At 37.6% G+C, this 21,029-nt stretch overlaps 1 protein-coding gene across 1 annotated transcript; it reads left to right on the plus strand.

Annotated features, from left to right (window-relative positions):
- The first annotated feature begins 353 nt into the window (after nt 1-353).
- On the plus strand, nt 354-20,608 carry LOC140166306 (uncharacterized). Its single transcript, XM_072189725.1, has 5 exons — nt 354-556; nt 7,985-8,229; nt 14,414-14,590; nt 18,346-18,523; nt 20,372-20,608. The coding sequence occupies exons 3-5, from the start codon at nt 14,428-14,430 to the stop codon at nt 20,436-20,438; spliced, it is 408 nt and encodes a 135-aa protein (XP_072045826.1). The 5' UTR covers nt 354-556; nt 7,985-8,229; nt 14,414-14,427; the 3' UTR covers nt 20,439-20,608.
- Nucleotides 20,609-21,029: the final 421 nt, after the last annotated feature.

Here is a 21,029-nt window from a genome sequence, read left to right on the forward strand (position 1 = left end):
AATTAAAAATATATTTATCATTATGGAAGGGTGTGGCTATGAAGGACTTGGATCAATAGATATTTGTTACTGTAGGTTGCAATCACCTGCAGGATTTCAATTGGCTAAATCTGGACCAATTGGACCAGTATGCAAAGGACGGAGTTGTACCAGGGGTTTCTTATTAGAAAGGTTGGTATAGTGACGTGTGGATGACTAGGTTTCGATAGCGGTCTAATATACCTATGCGACATGTATTGAACTAAAATCATTTTCATAGTCGCAGACTGGTATGTTTTGTAAATCTGATATTTTGATGTTTTCAGATTCCGAATTGCGCATCTCCACCTCAAAGAGCCCCCGGGATTCCAATGTGAAAAGTAAATACAATATTGGTCCAATGGCTATTCTGACACGTAGTCCACAGACCAACATAGCATACAAGTGATACAGCACTATATGGATATCAATAGGAATCGAGACCCACCCGAAAGTATAAATTACTTCCAACTGTTACATTTTTGCGCAGATTTACTTGAACATCGTTGGATATAAGAAAGAAGAAGAGAAAGCTGTGGTAAGTGAACAACTATTTATACTTACATGACTTACTTACAGCGCGATTCGTTTATTATTACTATAATGCTGTGCGCATTTATTTATTTTTGTTTTGCATTTTTTTTAGTCCTTTTCAACTTTATTTTTATGTTTATCAGTACTAAATTTAAACTGATTTTCGGCATGCAAACTGAATTCTACTATTATATTGTGCACATTTGGCGTATCTTCGTCTACGAGGATCGTTCGATGGTTTTTCTTTAAGGCTAGTAATACTATGTTACTGCTGTAAACGATAAACACTTGCAAGTTTTCACAGTTATGGCATCGGGGTCGAATCTTAAACTAACTTTTGATACCTTTAAAAATGAGGCAGAACGAAGACAGAACTTCGTAAATCGTAACTGGTAGAAAATTTCTCCTTTATTTGAAAGCCTTAATGTACGATGTTTTTTCTGAATATATATGCCTTTATTTTTTTTTCAAAACCAATTTTTTGGCATATTTGTAGTACATGTTCCAATTTAAATCTATGAGCAAATTGTCAAATTCGCCCTATATGTAGTAAAACGGGATGATTTTCTGTTGGTCCGACATATTATCATAATTTTTCAGATTATGATAATATGTCGTAACGATGCAAATCTTAATCTCCTACGAAGCCAGTTTGGTTACGCTCCCTCCACACATGGAGGAAGCGTAATCAAACTGGCTGCGTAGGAGACTAACTCTGAGGCCTAACTCGTCGTCCTTATCCAAAAAGTGCGAGATATTTCGAGTGATAGAGGTGAAGTTTATGATATTGTTTCTTTGCAAATTTCCAATGTTTTTCGCGTCGAAATGTTTTGGGAACTTTTATAATGATTGCATATTAACTATTTTCTCATTTTGGAAGAAGAAAAGAAAAATCTAAAATGTTAAAACGATCGTACAATAAGGCTAAATGTGTATGAGTGTGGGTTTATGGTGGAGTATAATGTGGAGTTGTTGCTGTTAATATTGTTTTGTTTTCCAGGTAGTAAAAACTAGAAACGAGAGGAATGATGAATTTAGGGGTATTTTTGAGCTACATTTATCAAAGCGTTTGAGCTACATTTATCAAAGTCAAGGTCTTTCACCGTATTTTAATACCTCATTCGGCACGATACGACTTTATTCCCTACAAGCTATACGCATTTGAATGACAAAGGATGGAGTTTAGAAGTACAACATAATGGAGAGCCCAAAAAAATGTGTTAATTTAGGTTTGAAATCGGTTTTGTTTTAAGCGAACTCTTTACATTTTAAATGATAATATGAAATATTCATTTATGACCTTGTGTGAAAAATGGACGGAATCAGTAGTTACCGTTTTGTTTTTATTACACATGTGAGAGCGATATCCAAATTTAATATTTGTCCACGAGGCAAAGATGTGAGGTAGATTTGGAATAACTGCAACTTTCCTAACGTCGTTTGTACTGAAGAAAAACTGAGTTCCCAAAGTGTTATTGCCCCTGGTCTTGATTACGTAGGAGAAACATTATTTGCTGCTCTTTTCTCATTGACCAGTATGTTTCGACTATATTAATAAATACGTATTTATAAACACGCACGTGACTACATCCGCGCTGCCATAACAGCTTGTAGAAAAGGTGGTCAACAACGTGAGACTGTGTAACAAAATTGTCTAATTTTGTTCAACTTTGTGATTATATTGTAAACGTTTCCGTCGATAAATATTTTTTTCCGAAGGCAAATAGTTTAAAAATGTTGTTTTTGATAACATATTATACATATTTGAATTCCACCTATGTGTAATAACTTAACTATTCAAGTAATACTAAAATTTCAAGTGATGATATTTAATCAAACGCCAAAAAAGAAGATTTTTGGGGATGTATAATTTATCTTCAATATGAAAAGTCACAATTTTCAATTAATGGTCTGCTTTTAATCCCAGCTACACACACTTTAAGTAACTACATTTATAAAGTTAACAATTTAACAGGTATCTCACGGAAAATAACATCTTATTTAAATTTCAGTCAGGTTTTAGAGGTAAATATTCCACAGACACATGTCTTATCTATCTTCAAGATCATATCAGAAACCAAATCAGTGCTGGTCTGTTTACTGGAATGGTGCTTCTTGACATCCAGAAAGCATTCGACAGTGTTAATCACTCTATTTTATGTCAAAAGCTTACTGCTCTGGGAATGAACTCCACTAAATGGTTTGAGTCATATCTGAATTGCAGATCTCAGATTGTTAATGTTAATGGCTCAGACTCCAACTCTATGGCTTTAACATGCGGAGTTCCACAGGGGAGTATCTTGGGTCCCATTTTGTTCCTTTGTTACGTGAACGACATGCCCAACTGTGTTGATTGTATGCTCCTTCAGTATGCAGACGATAGCGCTCTTTTGGTTTCTGATAAAGATCCGTTGAAAATTGGGCAGCAGCTTAGCAAAAATCTTGAAAGCTGTAACAAATGGCTCATAGATAACAAACTTTCTCTCCACATGGGTAAAACAGAACTCATTCTTTTTGGAACAAAACGTAAATTGAAGAATTGGCAAAATTATACCATTGAGTGTGAAGGGCAAACAATTCATGCTACTCCCTCAGTCAAATACTTAGGCCTTACTATTGACCAGTGCTTGAATGGTGACGAAATGGGTCTTGCAGACAGGCAAAGTTTCTTGATCAAAATATCAAGAAAATTTTATGCTTTGCTCTTGTACTTTGTTTGTTTGATTACTCTATTTCTTCTTGGCATGCTGGCACACATAAGCAGATGAGTAAAAGCCTACAAATTGCTCAAAACAAAGTTATCAGATTTATTTTAAATAAGAATTGCATGTATCATATTACAGAAGATGATTTTAAAGATCTTAATTTCCTTAACATACAAAATAGGGCTAAACAACTCAGGTTGAACCATGTTTTTGATATTTTTAATGAAGTTGGCCCAGACTATCTTAGTTCAAATTTTACCAGAGTTTCAAACGTGCACCAATACAGTACTAGAAACAGTGCTCAAAATTTTCGTGTTCCAAAATCCACTACCATCACTTCTTTTTATTATAATGCCATTCAGGATTGGGCCAACTTACCAAGTGCAATCAAATCAATTTCTAATAAACCAAGTTTCAAAAAGTCTGTAAAAACTCATCTTTTTAACCAAATGTCGTTTCTAATGATTTTAATCATGTTTAAAGATTTTATTTTACTTTTAATATTCACTTGTATATATATTTCTTTGTATGTTTTATATGTATGTATGCCTTTTGCCCTTCTATGTATAAAGGACCCTTCGGAAATAAGCCTTTGGGCTTAAAGGGCTATCCTGTGATATCTCCTTGCCTTGTTTTTGTGTATTATATGTTATTTATCTTTATGCATTTTATATCTATTTACCTTGTATTGTTGTATGTGCAATATGGAGATACCGAATAAAATCAAATCAATCAAATCAAATCAACTTCAAGGACTGCTGAATATAAAATATCTAAAATATCAAATTTAATAAATTTGTCATAAAGTTTGTATTATATCATCAATTTCAAAAACTTAAAATTATTTGATATCAGAATCACATTCCTCGTATTCAGAATGCAATTTGATATGTCTAATGTGCTCTCAGGTCCCACAAAAATACTGCGCAAACGTTGCTATCCGATTCCTTAATCGCATGATTGGACTACCAGAAGATGAATACCTTGACCACAGTATTCACCCGCTAAACCACAGTAGGACAGTTGGAGCAGCAACACCTTTTCATCTCATATTCTTGAAGGAATCTCTGCAACTGCTGTGTCACGTCAGCTAACTCTAATAAATGCCAAACACACAAACCCCAGATGTTTAGATTTCACACCGCCAAATAGTGTTGTTGTGCGCCCTTGATGTATTTCTCAACAAAAAAACTCATAGTACGCATTAAAATAAGCAGAAATTTGCATAATGTTGACTAAATTTAGATTGATCTGATTAGTAATATCAAATCCTGCAAACCACAGATGGGAGAAATCGAGTATTTTTTAATGATTTTAAGCAACCTTTGCTATGCAGATCACTGGCATGATTTTGCATGCAAATTAGGTAATTCCCAGACATCATAGACTTTGAGGACCAGTCGTAAAAAATAATGACGGTCAACCTATTTTTCCCAGTCAGAGGGATCAGGCTAGGGCTAATTTCAACCATCATAGCTGTCGCTAAGAACTGAGTCGGTCCTGCGAAGAAAAAATGACGTTTTCTTGAGGCAAATTTAGTACATTTTTCTATGGGGATTTATTTGGTAGAGACTAATTTCATAGTTCTAATCCAATAAACTAGCACTTACTGTCAGGAGATCGTCAAACACGTGAGTTATAAGTTATAAGTATTGCCCCTCGTCTCTGTTCATGGTGGTGCCCTGTTGTCTGAAGAAACCAACTGGCAACCGCGTTGCTAAGCAACAACGAGTTGTACACAGAGGGTCGTCACAACAACATCGGTGTTGATAGAGAAATCTGACAGATTTCGAAACATCCACAGTCCTGACAGTATTAGTGCTGTTTTATTGGACTTTAACTATGCAATTCGTCTCTATTTTCAATAAAAGTCTGGTGAACATGTTCAGTAAGGATTTATTTGATGGTGTGAGATCTGCAGTTTCAACGGCCCGTAAGATACTTCCAGTTGAAATACCACCATCAAACATCAAAAAACCTCTCATCTACAGAACATAATGTGACATGCTCTCTCGGCGCATATCCCTGCTATCACATCTCCGGCCAGCTGCATAATGGAGATTAATAGCTATTATTATTTGTTTCAGGCTTTTGAGCGATACAGTAAAAAATGTATTGTATGGTTTGTGCAAAATACCCGGATGCAAGACAAAGTTCTTTTTAATATTGTACGCGTATCGCGTACGCCTCCGCGAGTTACCATGGATACATCACCTGACAGCACCAACACGCGTCACAATACAACAACACAACAATACAACCACCGTCATGACCGTACCGGCTCAAGGGAGATTTTATAAACAACTAAATACACAAACTTAATTTGCGACAATTCTAGATGATGAATAACCTTAGGAAATATAATCCACATTTACAAATAAACCTGTATATATTCCGTATTTGTCTTTGGCAAAAGAAATGGCAGAAAACAAGAAAGTCAAAGGTACGCTTACATTACAATACACATTGTTTGGGCTGGTGGCTAGGTAAGCTTAATTTTTATTTTGCCGCATAGAGAAAGCCTGATATAAATAATAATAATAATATTGAATGGCTTATTTTCGTGTGATACAAGAATATATTGCACTCGATAGAAAAATATTCTTGTATCACACTCAAAGCTTCATTCAATATTATATAAATAGTTAAATCTGGGCGCAAACCTGTCAGTAGTCTCTATAAGATGGTGCTTTGGGACAGTTATTGCCTAGATAATTCTTGTCATAAAAAAAATGTTTTTTTTTAATGGGAAGAATGGAAATGAATGTTACATTATCTTTTTTTCTAAGAGGAACAAATTCTCTCTGTCCTGAATACTATACGTAGCGAATTAATTCTATGTGTAAGGGGTAAAAGTACATAATCATGGAGGGCTCATTCTCCGATAAAGCGTTCAAGTTTGGGCTTGGTAATTGCAAAATTCCAACCACGAAAAATTCATGAAAATCATTCAGAATCGTAAATTTTAATAGTTTCAGAGCACAAAACAATGCATGGGTGATTTTTCAACAATACTTTATTTTTGAGCAATATTACTTGTACGCATTGGTGGTAACGTATCAGTGGTAACGTATCTATGAAGCCCTTTCACACTTTTGTCTTAATCGTGCAAGTGTAAAAATTTACCGACTTAATACTCATACTTGAGCAGTCATCACCCAATGTACTAAAGTCTGGTATGGTATTTGGCTTCATTTATCACATCGTTTTTTCGAGGGGAGTAGAATTTAGGTAACGTATCTGTGACGACATGAACGTAACGTCAGGATTTTTTGCCATTAATAGACCTGATTTGTTTTACTTTGAAACCATTGTGTTATGTACCACATATATAATATAACTATGGAGCCTGCTTGATCCATCACATATGAGAACATTCATATAGCTAGTTATTTTGACAGATTGCTATCCATTAGAAATATGGTAACGTATCTGTGAACAATTTTGGCGACAGAGTCTCAAATACCTGTTGGAAAAATTTAATAACCTGCGTTGTGATGTTTTATAATTTATAAATAGGGCATGATACCAGCTAATGAAAAGTACTTATAATCCATTATAATGCGCGCATGTATAGCGAACAGGGACACATTATACGGAACGCACCTTGGCTGGCGACATGGAGGAAAACAATGGATATGCATAATCAGCTTTATTGTTTTATACTTTCTAGGCATGTTACAACCTCTAGCCCCACATACTTTATAAAGCAAAGTATTAGTTATATTAATAAAAGTCATTTCTTTCTAACGAAACAAGTCTGAATACGACTTGAAACTATGGGCGACACAGATTTGGCTTTTTGAACACTTTATCGGAGAATGTGCCTGAGGATCATTAGGATATGGCAGCTTATTGTAAGTTTTTCATTGAATAACAATTTGCTGCCATGTCATATGATGAATTAACCAAACAAGGGATCACAGACCTTCAGGCCTCTTCTTGGCCTTTCCTGTGATTCCTTCACTCTCACATATGTGACCGGACACGACGAATTTTGTTTTATTTCGTGTTTAGAAATAGTATATCATTTCACGATATCCAGAAGCGGAGTTATGGTTTGTTGAACTTTGCTCCTTCAACAAAATGGTAGCCTTTTTCGTTTCTACATGTGTCTATTTTTCCACATTGCTGTTAATAACTTCAAACAGTCATAATTGGCGGTCATTTCAAATCATCCCCTAGCCAACGAGGTTCAATTGTTAATTATACATACCTAGACAAAATACAATGCTTTGTAATCAACCACTTGAACAGGATTTAGCCAAAGCACAGAAAGACCAGAGCTATTAAGAATTCTATAGACATCTAAGGTAGAAGCTTATTATCCTCTTCAACAATACGATTATTGATTGTTTTAAAAGCTGTTTGACTATTGAAATGAGATACATGTCACGCCAACTTGAGGTACCGATGAATACGACATACATGCACATTTTACACTGTAATCACACTGTGTTCCAATATCGGTGCTGTAACTCAGAATACAATTCAGGATATTTACGGCTCATTCGTGCTGTACGGTCACATATTGTATTATGATTTTTGTATAATATTCTATTATTGTTATTTGATGAATGAATGAATGAATGAATGAATGAATGAATGAATGAATGAATGAATGAATGAATGAATTAATTAATTAATTAACTAATAAATTAATTCATTCATTCATTCATTCATTCATTCATTCATTCATTGATATCCTTCGCATCTTTTCTCTCAAGTTTCAGAACACAACTTCCGAAAATTGCTCAGACTTAAACATGACAACTTTTCAACGCATCATAGTCGCTGTCGTGCTTGCAGCTATTGTTCGTGGATCATTCGCTGATGACGTCAAAAACAGTGCAAAGATGTCTGCAAAGGCTGCGTTCACGGCAACGGCAGACCATTTGAAAAGGACGATGTGAAGAATTGTGTAAAAAAATAGTATCAGCAGGTGACACCTTTACCTGCGATGATTTAGAAGGTACGCGAACAACATTCCTATTGACCAATCCTATAGACGATTCCAATTTCACGCATTCCTATACCTCAATGGCTGCCAAAGTTGGGTCCCCGTCGGCTCAATCTCACCTAAAATATGAAATAATGCGGCCTTGAAGGGTATTTTAAACTGCATTCTATCACCCGCGTTACACGTAGACAAAAGAATGATGACAGTTTACAACACAAAAGAATCTAACATCGATTTTTAAGCGGCTTTTTGGTGTTGCGGGGACCCAAAGATGGCCGACCAAATCCTGACCATGACTTGGCTCGTTGGATTCGTCTATACGCTGGCGAAGATATATAATAATCGGATTAACTACCATAGCACAAGGTTCAGTTACAAGACCTTTGGGTTTTGTTTACTATACCCATGTTGTTGGTAGAATATTACGTTATAATGATGTAAAATATCACATTTATGCTGAAGATATTCAGATATATCTTACCCCTGATCCCAGCATTCCTGGTGATGTCCAATGTGCCCTTTTGTAAACTTGCTAAGTGTGTGGCTTACATTCAGCATTGGATGATTGAGAACAAACTCAGGTTGAACCAAGTGTTACGAGTCGTACTTGACTCAAGGCCAATATAATCACTCTTAAACTATTTAGTACTTAGCCAGCATTCTTCTTCTTGGTGATCATAAAGTTCTTGCAATGTTCTGGACGACTGATGTAATATATCCCAATTTACTTGTCCTGTGAAAATCAGCGGAATCCAGTGTACACTTGAGTTTATAAATATCCTTGCGTATGAAATCCTCACACAAAAATGGCGTTGCTTTCTCCTTACGTTGCTTTCTCCTCCAAACTTAACTCCTTGCGCTGCTTGCTCCAAACTCAACTCCTTGCGCTGCTTTCTCCAAACTTGGTGCTATTTCCACCTTTCACACAATATTTTCATGAAGCAGGACTGCGATGCAGTTGTCCCCACTTATTTTGACAGTTGCGTTGAATCAAAACACCAGACTTCAGCAAGTCGACAGAAGAATATATTTCCTTTCTTGGAAGAAGTACGTTCTTTGACGTATTCTAGATCTTCTCCGACAACACTGGCAAATAGTAGTACTTTGACTACATAAAATATTTCTGGTTTGCAATTTCCTTTCTTTGAAGGAATTGGACTGTAAGCATATTAGCTAGCTAGCCCAGATCAACACTATAAACTGTGAATCATTGTTTACATTTTCTTATTATATACCAAGCAGTGGGAAAAAAACCCATTCTATTAATAGGCAATTACTTCCTTCACACTATTCTGCAGTCTGGGAAATTCCCAAGTCTTAATTATAACATTCACCTTTCACATGACATCATTTCCTGAGGGGAATCCCCTGACATCACTTCCTGAGGGGAATCCTGTGACATCATCTTAACTTTACAATCTCTAGAGGTATTCCCATATGATCCAAAATTAGAAATGATTCAATTTGTTTTGATCAAGTTGATGCAAGAAAGGGGAATCCCTAACATGTCTCATGACATAGATTTTAATTGTAAACAAAGATAAATCATCAAATTAAATTACTCAGGGCACATCACATAAGACAAGACGGAGTTTTTATCGCTTCTTCTCTGCATCATCAGAAGAGATTGGAAAACATCAGTATTCTTCTGGATGGTGTTGAGATATTTCCGTCTATGTCTGTTCGGAACCTTGGGGTTGTTTTCGATCATCATATGTGTATGTCTGATCATGTAACTCAATTATGTAAGTCTATCAACTGGCTGATAAGAAACATCTACAGAATTCGCCCATACATTGATTATGATACTTGCTATAATACTGTTAGAGCTGTTATTATATCACGTCTTGATTATTGTAATGTGTTACTTAATGGTATGTCTAAGAAAGATCTAAATCGTTTGCAGAAGTTGCAAAATAAGTGTGCACGATTATATTTCAAACCAAAATTTGAGCATGTTACCCCTCTCTTGCGCCAACTTCATTGGCTCCCTGTTAGTGAGAGGATTGTATATAAGACGCTGCTTTATGTTTTTATTTCTGAATGGACTCTCATAACTAACTGCCTCACTGTAAAAAGATCATCCCAGAGGGCAATGAAGATCCGCTCGGCAGATAGTATTTCCTTCTGTGTGCCTCGTTCTAAGAAGGGTGCTGGTGATAAAGCCTTTTCAGTGGCAGCTCCACGTTTGTGGAATACCTTACCGGTTCATATCAGAAATGCTGCTACTCTTGAATCATTCAAAACTATGCTCAAGACATATCTTTTTCCATAATATTGTTTTCTGTATTTTGATCATGTTTGCTGTTCTTTTTATTATGCTTGTTGCGCTTTGTAGCCACAGGAAAAGGCGCATTATAAATTATGTTAGTTAAGCTAATAGGTGAAAACAATTTTTGAATATACCGTGCTGCACTGGTACATTCACGCGGTACCTCTACATTGAACCATATCATACTGATCACTCGCACCTGTAAGATTAGTATCTTTGAAAAGACCGGTATTGTATTCAATCTATGATTGCAGACATACACAGGTGATGAGTGCAACCTGCTTGTAGTGCAGTGCGATACATTCAAAATTGTATTCATCTATTGCTATGGTAGTTAATCCGATTATTACGTCAATTCACCAGCGTATATTGTTATCATTAGGCAGAGTAAAAATAAAACATGTTTCTCGCCCCTCCTGCTTCCTTTTTTGAGGCCGCTTCAAATTTATTATTTATTATATTATTATTATTCAGTTATAACTTTTGAAAAAAGATGTCTAGGAAGTTGAGATATTATCTATAGCCTTGCTAATATTCTGTGATTATTAGAGGAGGCCTATCTACCAGAACAATAAAAAAGACCTAATCCTTTTTATTATTATTATTATTGGTAGTAGTAGTAGTAGTAGTAGTAGTAGTAGTAGTAGTGGTAGTAGTATTGTTATTACACAGCCGTTGACGTTAGTCACGGCTGTGTCTTTTTTCTTACAGGATCTTCTTCTTTACACAGCCGTGACATTAGTCACGGCTGTGTCTTTTTTCTTACAGGATCTTCTTTCTTCTTTCTTTCTTTCTTTCTTTCTTCTTCTTCTGCCGACCATTACATTTGCTCTAGCATTTACATGCATTCATCGATTTTGACCTAACTTGGTCACTATCATCACTGACCAGGCCCCTACATGTCATATGAATTTCGTGGGGTCAAAGGTCACGTGGGGGTCACAGGGGTCAAAAACGTGATTTCAACTCAAAATGCTACTTCTCCCACAAATTTCGTAGGACAGTAACGCCACTTGCACACATGCATTGTTATTACCCAGTGTCTATAAATCATACATAGATTTGAGGTCAAAGGTCATTAAGGGGTCACTTCCGGTATAAAACCAAATTCCTTCCAAAATTTTTATTAGCTAAGAAAAACATAGGAGAGTGACGGTATGTGCACACATGAATTATGTTAACCTAAAGTATATGTGATATTTTTTTATTTGGAGTCAAAGGTCATTAAGGGGTCACTTCCGGTTTAAAACGAAATACTTTCAAAATGCTACTTCTCCCACAAATTACATAGGACGGTGACGCAAATTGCACACATGCATTGCTATTACCAAGTGTCTATGAATCATACACAGATTTGAGGTCAAAGGTCATTAAGGGGTCACTTCCGGTATAAAACGAAATAGCTTCAAAATGCTACTTCTCCCACAAATTACGTAGGACGTTGATGCAACTTGTGCACATGCATTGCTATTACACAGTGTCTATGAATCATACACAGATTTGAGGTCAAAGGTCATTAAGGGGCACTTCCGGTATAAAAACAAATTCCTTCAAACAATTTTATAAGCAAAGAAAAACATAGGAGAGTGACGGTATGTGCACACATGAATTATGTTTACCTAATGTATGTAGTATTTTTTTATTTGGGGTAAAAGGTCATTAAGGGGTCACTTCCGGTTTAAAACGAAATACTTTCAAAATGCTACTTCTCCCACAAATTACATAGGACGGTGACGCAAATTGCACACATGCATTGCTATTACCAAGTGTCTATGAATCATACACAGATTTGAGGTCAAAGGTCATTAAGGGGTCACTTCCGGTATAAAACGAAATAGCTTCAAAATGCTACTTCTCCCACAAATTACGTAGGACGTTGATGCAACTTGCGCACATGCATTGCTATTACACAGTGTCTATGAATCATACACAGATTTGAGGTCAAAGGTCATTAAGGGGCACTTCCGGTATAAAAACAAATTTCTTCAAACAATTTTATAAGCAAAGAAAAACATAGGAGAGTGACGGTATGTGCACACATGCATTATGTTTACCTAATGTATGTGGTATTTTTTTATTTGGGGTAAAAGGTCATTAAGGGGTCACTTCCGGTCCAAAACGAAAAACATTCAAAATGTCCCTTCTGTCACAAATAACATGGCAGAGTGATACTATGTGCACACATGCATTAACATAAACCAAAACCTTCCAAACGTTTTATTTGATAAGAAAAACAGGACAGTAACGGTATGTTTACACATGAATTGTGGTTACCCAATTCATACGTGGTATTTTTTTATTTAAGGTCAAATGTCATTAAGGGGCCACTTCCGGTCTGAGACGAAAAACCTTCTGCCACAAGTAACATAGCAAAGTGGTGCCACGTGCACCCATGCATTGACATTAGCCAATGTCTATGGGCGTTTTCATATATTTTGGGGTCAAAGGTCATTAGGGGTCACAACACGGCTGTGTTCTTGGGTTAGACCACAGCTAAGTCTAGTGTTTTGTTTTGTTTGTTAGTCTCTTATACATGATCCTGTGTCATATACTGGGGTACCCAAAAGGTGGTTTTGTTACATTTTAATGTGCAGCTTGGATTTCAAAACACTGTCCTCTTGAGTATTCCTTCACTTAGAAGATTCAAATAGGTCTTAAATTAAAGCTAATTTATTCTATATTACCCATGTTTTTATCCTGTTTTAAAGTAAATTTTAATTATTTTCTGATGAAATGTGCCAAGGGAGGTTGAGGATTAGGGGGAGGTAGATTAGGGGGAGGGATTCATGTCGTAAATTTTATCTAAAACCCCCATTAAAAATTTGAATCTCATCCACTGTCGGAGTTGATGCGCCCGGGCGCAGTCTTTTATATGTAACGGTGGATCATTGCTGCGCTCGGGCGCAGAACATCCACTGTTGGAGTAACTGCGCTCGGAGGCAATTTAATACATTTTCTTATCATAATACTGGTGGATCATTTCTGCGCTCGGAGGGGGGGGGGCGCAGAACATCCACTGTCAGAGTTGATGCGCTCGGAAGCAAAATAATACATTTTCTTATTAGGCCTATATTAATAAATATAGATGCGTATAATAACTAGTATGCGCTCGAGCGCAGCAATGATCCACCGTTATTTTAATAAGAAAATCCATTATTTTGCTTCCGAGCGCATCAACTCCGACAGTGGATGTTCTGCGCCCGAGCGCAGAAATGATCCACTGTTATTTTAATATGAAAATCCATTATTTTGCTTCCGAGCGCACCTACTCCGACAGTGGATGTTCTGCGCCCGAGCGCAGAAATGATCCACTGTTATTATAATAAGAAAATCTATTATTTTGCTTCCGAGCGCAGCAACTCCGACAGTGGATGTTCTGCGCTCGAGCGCAGAAATGATCCACCGTTATTATAATAAGAAAATCTATTATTTTGCTTCCGAGCGCAGCAACTCCGACAGTGCATGTTCTGCGCCCGAGCGCCCAAATGATCCACCGTTATTATAATAAGAAAATCTATTATTTTGCTTCCGAGCGCAGCAACTCCGACAGTGGATGCTCTGCGCTCGAGCGCAGAAATGATCCACCGTTATTATAATAAGAAAATCTATTATTTTGCTTCAGAGCGCATCAACTCCGACAGTGGATATTCTGCGCCCGAGCGCAGCAATGATCCACCGTTACATATAAGGGACTGCGCCCGGGCGCAGCAACTCCGGTAGTGGATTCTCTGCCTCCCCGAGCGCAGAACATCCACTACCGGAAGTTCTGCGGAGGGGCGCAGGAGCTCCACTGGTGGATGACGTACATACATGCACAGGGGCACATATGTTTGCTTGTTTTTGTTCCGTTTTTTGCAAAAGAAATAAAGTGTAAGTAAAGTTTCCTATTTATCTCTTCATGTATATATTTTATTTTGTTTCAAGTCATTTACAACGAAATGTGTGACACTAAAGTACCGCCATTCCTTACAAACTGGGGAACCTTGTTAACAAAATGCTTGGATGACTTCGACGTTTGTAAGAAGAAGATCATGAAAACGTATCATAAAGATTGTGCTTATTATATACGTGACCCGCCAGAAGCTGCATATGGAGATAAAGGTGAGTGTAACTATCATTCTTCTGGACCGTAACGAAAACATTTGCACCAGGCAAAAGGTCCATTGTTCAATGTCCAGCCATCGACAGCATAATCATTGGCCACTAACATGCCATTCATTCATGTTAAGGAATTTCCCAAAATTGGCCCGGACGCCTCCTCCACGGTCGAGAGATGGTTGCGCCGCTCTCACCCAGATAGCCTCTTTCACACCCCGCTCAAACCAACGCTGCTCGCGGTCTAGAATACGGACATCCTTGGTGTCAAAATGGTGTCCGCTGGCTTTCAGATGTAGAAAAACCGCTGAGTCGTTACCACCTCTGCGGTGTTGTAGCATGCGGTTGTGAAGAGGTTGGGCGGTTTCTCCTATGTAGGAGTCCTGACAGGCTTGTTCCTCCGAACAGCGTACCCCGTAGACCACTCCACTGATCCTACCCTAAGGCTGTTTGTCCTTGGGATGCACTAAAGACTGGCGGATCGTGTTTGTAGGTTTAAAATGAGTGGTGATCCCGTGGTCGCGATAAATTCTTTTGAGTTTCTCAGACAAGTCACCGTGGTATGGGATAGTGATGCTTGTAGTTCTCCCCGTCTGATTCGAGCTCGTGGCAGCTGTTTTGGTGTTGTCCTTGTTCAGGGCCTTATTTATAGTCCAGTCCTGGTAACCACAGTTACCCAGAGCTTTGCGCAGGTGCTGATATTCCGTGATCTTGTCGGAGTCCTTAGTAATGATGGAATCAGCTCTGTGGAACAAAGTGTTTACCACGCCGAGTTTCTGAATTAGCGGGTAATTGGAACCGAATTGTAGGTACTGGTCCGTGTGTGTCTGTTTTCGATAAACAGACACAGTAAGGGAGCGATCAACTTCTACGGACACTAGTTTGCTCGACAAAAAGGTCAAATGTCATAATCTTTCATTCGGTTACATATGTAACGAGAAATTCTTCCAGCTTATAGTCCAGTCCTGGTAACCACAGTTACCCAGAGCTTTGCGCAGGTGCTGATATTCCGTGATCTTGTCGGAGTCCTTAGTAATGATGGAATCAGCTCTGTGGAACAAAGTGTTTACCACGCCGAGTTTCTGAATTAGCGGGTAATTGGAACCGAATTGTAGGTACTGGTCCGTGTGTGTCTGTTTTCGATAAACAGACACAGTAAGGGAGCGATCAACTTCTACGGACACTAGTTTGCTCGACAAAAAGGTCAAATGTCATAATCTTTCATTCGGTTACATATGTAACGAGAAATTCTAGATGGTGCACACTATTCTCAAGTTGGTAATATGAAAACATTAACGTTTGTTATGTTTTGACCCCTGTGGAACCCAAATTTTCGACCTTGTTGTAATTTGGACTCCATACATCTCAGATATGTCAAAGCATACTTATTCTTAATCGTATGATCATGATCAGAACAATATGTTAGCGTGGTTTATAACAAGATTTGAGCATGCTTAAAGAGTTTAATTTCAGCACTACATTATTTTTCCCACACCTGGAACGTTTTTGCACTTGTTGCTTAACGTCTTCAGTAGGTGGTGATGCTGTGATGATATCTCGTCTACACCGGGATAGTCCTTACTGATGATGTCATAGGATGTTACAATGTTGTTGTGTCCCCCACCCCGGCATCAGCAAGTTATCCCAGATAGGATATATAATATTTCTAGTCCTTTATCACGGTTCAGTTAAATTATTGTATAGCTTTTATTCTCGATCGATCAAGATGCCAGTTTTAAAATTAATTGAAATTCCATGTTCATCCAGACATTCACATCAAATATTCAAAATGTGAATGATATCTTTGATCGGCCTGATAAATTTGTTAAATGATTTGTTAAATGAAATGATCTAATAAATAATAACCCATTGCAACTTATTGACTGCAGCTTATGGGTGGCACAAATATTTTGGGCACCGTTTCTATATTACGCCCTAAAAGGTGTAGGAAAACATTAGGAACACCTTCAAATATGCAAATTATATGCTCGCATTATATGATATTAGACAATTTGTGAGTTTACACTACGAATGAGCCGTAAACTCGGCAAATTGCATTCTGAGTTTCAGTGTAAAATAGGCGTGAAGGTCGTATTTATAGCTATCTGAATTCCGTGCGACAAGTATCTCATCAAACACTGTTTAAACCAATCAATAATGCTATTGCTGAAGAGGATAATAAGCTTCTACCTATTTCTATAGAATAGTTCTTGTCTTTGTTTGCTTTGGCTAAATCCTGTTCAAGTGGTGGATAAGACAGCCTTGTATTTTGTCCAGGTATGTATAACCAACAATTAACAATGAGAGGACATTCCTGAACCTTGTTGATAGGGGATGATTTGAAATGACCGCCAATTATGACTGTTTGATATTTATTACCAGAAATGTGGAAAAACAGTCACATGTAGAACCCAAAAAGGTACAATTTAGTTGAAGGATCAGAGTTCAACAAACCATAACCCCGCTTCTGGATATCGTTTGAAGTCAAATGATATACCATTTTAAAGCTTATGATATATATTTTCTAAACACGAAATAAAACAAAATTGACCGGGCCGACTTTACGGCTGATTCGTCGTGTCCAGTCACATTCAAAGTTTTAAATTCGGGTTCCCCAAAATCTTAGTGTGTATAGGGGGGGCAAAGATTTTTTGGCACGTCGAAAGGGGGGGGCAAAGGTTTTTGGCACAGCAAAATGGGGAAAAGATTTTTGGCACGGCCAAGGGGGGGGGCAAATTAACCTGTGCTAAAGTGACAATTGCCCAGCCGGTGTATTTCATAGAATCCTATGAATAGAATAAGCTGAAGCCCAGATGAAGAGGCCAAAGGTCTTTATTAGATAACCCTATTGTCTTCTAATAAACTTTGAGCTGCACTCAAAGCGTGTTTTCCGGTTTGAAGTTGGTGGATACCCCCGCAGTCCTGAACGCTCTGCGTAATTTCTCAGAAAGGCCTATATGTAAGGCAAGATGACAAAACCTTTAGATGTCTTGGTTTTGAGACGAACTGGGTTTTTTTCCTTGGGTTGGCCGCAGAAGAAAGTCTAGTCTTTATAGCCGCAATTCCTTGGAGCTTTTTTCGCATAAGCGACATCCTCTTCCGTAACATCCTATGATGCCATTGTGTCCATCATATATCGTCACTGGGCGGAGAAAACTTCATATGTACTTTTTGCCCTTGAACATGGATGAAGCAAACCATTCGATATATTAGTCTACACCTACAAGGCTTTATCCATTTTCAAGGGCTAAAAGTAAATATGAGGTGTTTCCTGCATGTACTTTTGGCCCTTGAACATGAATGAAGCAACCTCTTCAATATAAAGTCTACACCTACAAGGCTTTATCCATGTACATGGGTCAAAAGTAAACACGAGGTTTTTCCCGCCCAGTGACGATATATGACGTCATCAGTAAGGATTATCTTGATTGTAGACAAGATATCATCACAGCATCATCATCTGTTGAAGACGCTAGTTGACCTAGTGAAAATGTTCTAGGTGTGTGAAAAATAGTACAGTGTACAAATTAACCTCTATATCATTTGATCTAACGTATGAATATTCACTCTTATCAGATCTGAGCAATTTTAAAATTCGACCCCTGTATGACCTTAACCTTTTCTGACAAAGGTGTATTTTCTGCCACCAAAATGTTTCTTATTCTTTGAGATCGGTTAATGATAATTAAAGCCAATTCTGAAACAAAAAGATCACGCTATTTTCTTTTGCTTCTTGACTATAGTTTTTTGGTTTTTTTCAGCAATGGAAGCCAAATATAAAACTTGGACTGACGCTAACAAAGGTGTCATCATTGAGTTAGAGTTCATAAAAGATCATTGTGAAGGAGGCATGGATGGCAATTTGCATGTTCGCGGGCAGTTTAAGGGATTCTCTTCTGACGGAACGCCCAACGGAAAAAAGGAGGAATTTAATATCCCGTAAGTACAAGCAGTGCCGCAACCGGGGGACAGCCCTGATATTTAAGATTTTGATGCCTTATGACGTAGTTCATCAACCTCATAGATCGTGTGCATCCGATGGCCTGTGCAATTATTTTGTCTTAATATGGGCATACTGATTCCATATATTATGCGGATTATCGTAAAGGCCATCGATGTTACTAATTTATTATGCAATTATTGAATACACGAGTGATGCAGTTACGGAGTGACGCAGAACATCTGTGTAAGAGATTTTGTTTACATCTTATTTTCATCTCCGAAAAAAAGTGAAACGGGCGCCGACAAAATATCACTGCGTGTCCCGTCATTAGTTTTTCATCATTAGGTCTATAAAATGTATACAAAGTTAGGTTTCAATAACAGGAAACTTTTTTTTTTTTGGCGACGACACCATGTCAATAAGGCATAGAAATTTTGTTTTTTGCCCCCGAAATGTATATTAGTGATCGTGCGCCATTATCATGATTATCGGGGATTACTTTATTGTGATGAAGGCACCAGTCGAAATGTCCGTATTCCAGAATGTAATGAACATAACTCCAGGGAGATGATGTATTTTGCGACACTCAAACCCCCTGGAATAGTGCATGATGGGAAAGAGGGAAAAAGGTCTATTGTGTACAAAGAAAGTCGCGCGATATTTTTTTCATGAGTCGGATACGATTCGAACGGTAAGTTATTCAGTTGTAGAACAATATACGTGCAGTGTAGACGCTGAAGGATTAAGTCTAGGCATCGCGTAATCTGAAAACAAGAAATGCCAGCCGGGTTAAACAGATAAAGGAGACTCTGACGATTGTCCAAAACAGTGGCGTAGAGTGGCTCATCACATGGGGGGGCACCGACCAAGCCGTTTTTCGGCGATTTTCATATGGGATTTTTTAATTTCTGATCGATTGGTGGACACGTGCCCCCCCCACCCCGTGTCTCTAGGCTATGACGCTACGCCACTGTCCAAAAATGATGCACGGGACCGTAGACAGAAAGTATTATCTTGCCCGGTCTTACTGCCAGTATTAAAAATCGTGGTATAGCTAAAAGCTTCATTATTATATAATTATATGATTTATATCGATTACAGGTCGATAATGTGAAGGTTTATTAATCCGAAAACTGAATAGTTATAAACTCTAATCTTTATTCGAACCCTAAACTTCACCTTAACACTAACCTATAACCTAAGCCCTAATCCTGAGCCAAACCCTAAACCCTAAACCTAATCATCACTCTAATCCTCGGACCCGGACCCTAGCTTAACCCTATCCCTAACACTATCCCTAATGCTAACCCTAACCCAAACCTTATCCCTAACCCTAATCCGTACCAAAAATGCCTTAAACCCTAACTTTAACCAGTTTCGGACTAACGGGCTGTACCCCTATTATCATGACAATTTCAGCGATGAAAAATCGGAAACATGCAAGTTGATAACAACGTCACACGTATCTCCTAAAAATGCCTATAATAGACCTATCTGGGAATACAATGATGTCAAATTAATATTCTAAATCTACAAACAATGCATATTAATGGGTACTGAGAGACGTCTTTCACCACCCTTACATTAGCTTACATTGGAGTAATGTCAGTGACAGTACTCCAATGTAAGCTAATGTAAGGGTGGTGAAAAAAATTATAGCTGAGACAGTATCGATCACAGGGGAAGCATTTTTGTAATGGCCATTCAAAATGATTTAAGCGTCAGAAATAGTATTTAAGCGTAAATATAATATGTCATTATTCCTCATCTTTATGTTCCTCAATTTTTTGTGACGTTCTCTTTTCTCTTTCTCTCTCTCCCTCTCTCTCTCTTTAAATCAACAGGTTTCAAAAGGTGTTCAAAGTAGATAAGGATGACGAAATCTTTGGATTCCTCGATATCATTTATTAATTCCAATGATGAAAATTCATCACATGGCAAATAAATATATAAAGAAAAAGTAGATAATAAGTATCATAAGTAAGTAGCAAATAAATACGTTAATTAAGAACGAACGAATGAACAAACCAACCGAGGCAAAGAAACAAAGAAAGAAAGAAAGAAAGAAAGAAAGAAAGAAAGAAAGAAAGAAAGAAAGAAAGAAAGAAAGAAAGAACGAAAGAAGGACGAGGAGAACATTATAATTAATACACCATGACAACAACTAACTACACATCAAGACAGAATCGAACGTTTTTGATCATACCACGCCACGTGGTCATTCAAAATATTCTGTATCAATACATTGTAATATCACCAGCCTGCAAAAGAGACGCAGTTATGTTGATATTTAACCAAATATTTTGTAGATTAACCTGAAAATCAAGATAAATATATGTACCAGATTACCGAATTAAATTCATACACCGGAACCCGTAACCATTTAGTCGCTAGCTCTTCGTATCTTGCATCATGCAGTTATTGTTAACTACATGTATGCACACAACACAGGGGCGCTCACAATAGACAATTGAACCCTACTGATAGCGCTGTGTTGTAGCT

This window comes from Amphiura filiformis, chromosome 12 (assembly GCF_039555335.1).
Source record: "Amphiura filiformis chromosome 12, Afil_fr2py, whole genome shotgun sequence".
Classification (NCBI taxonomy): domain Eukaryota; kingdom Metazoa; phylum Echinodermata; class Ophiuroidea; order Amphilepidida; family Amphiuridae; genus Amphiura; species Amphiura filiformis.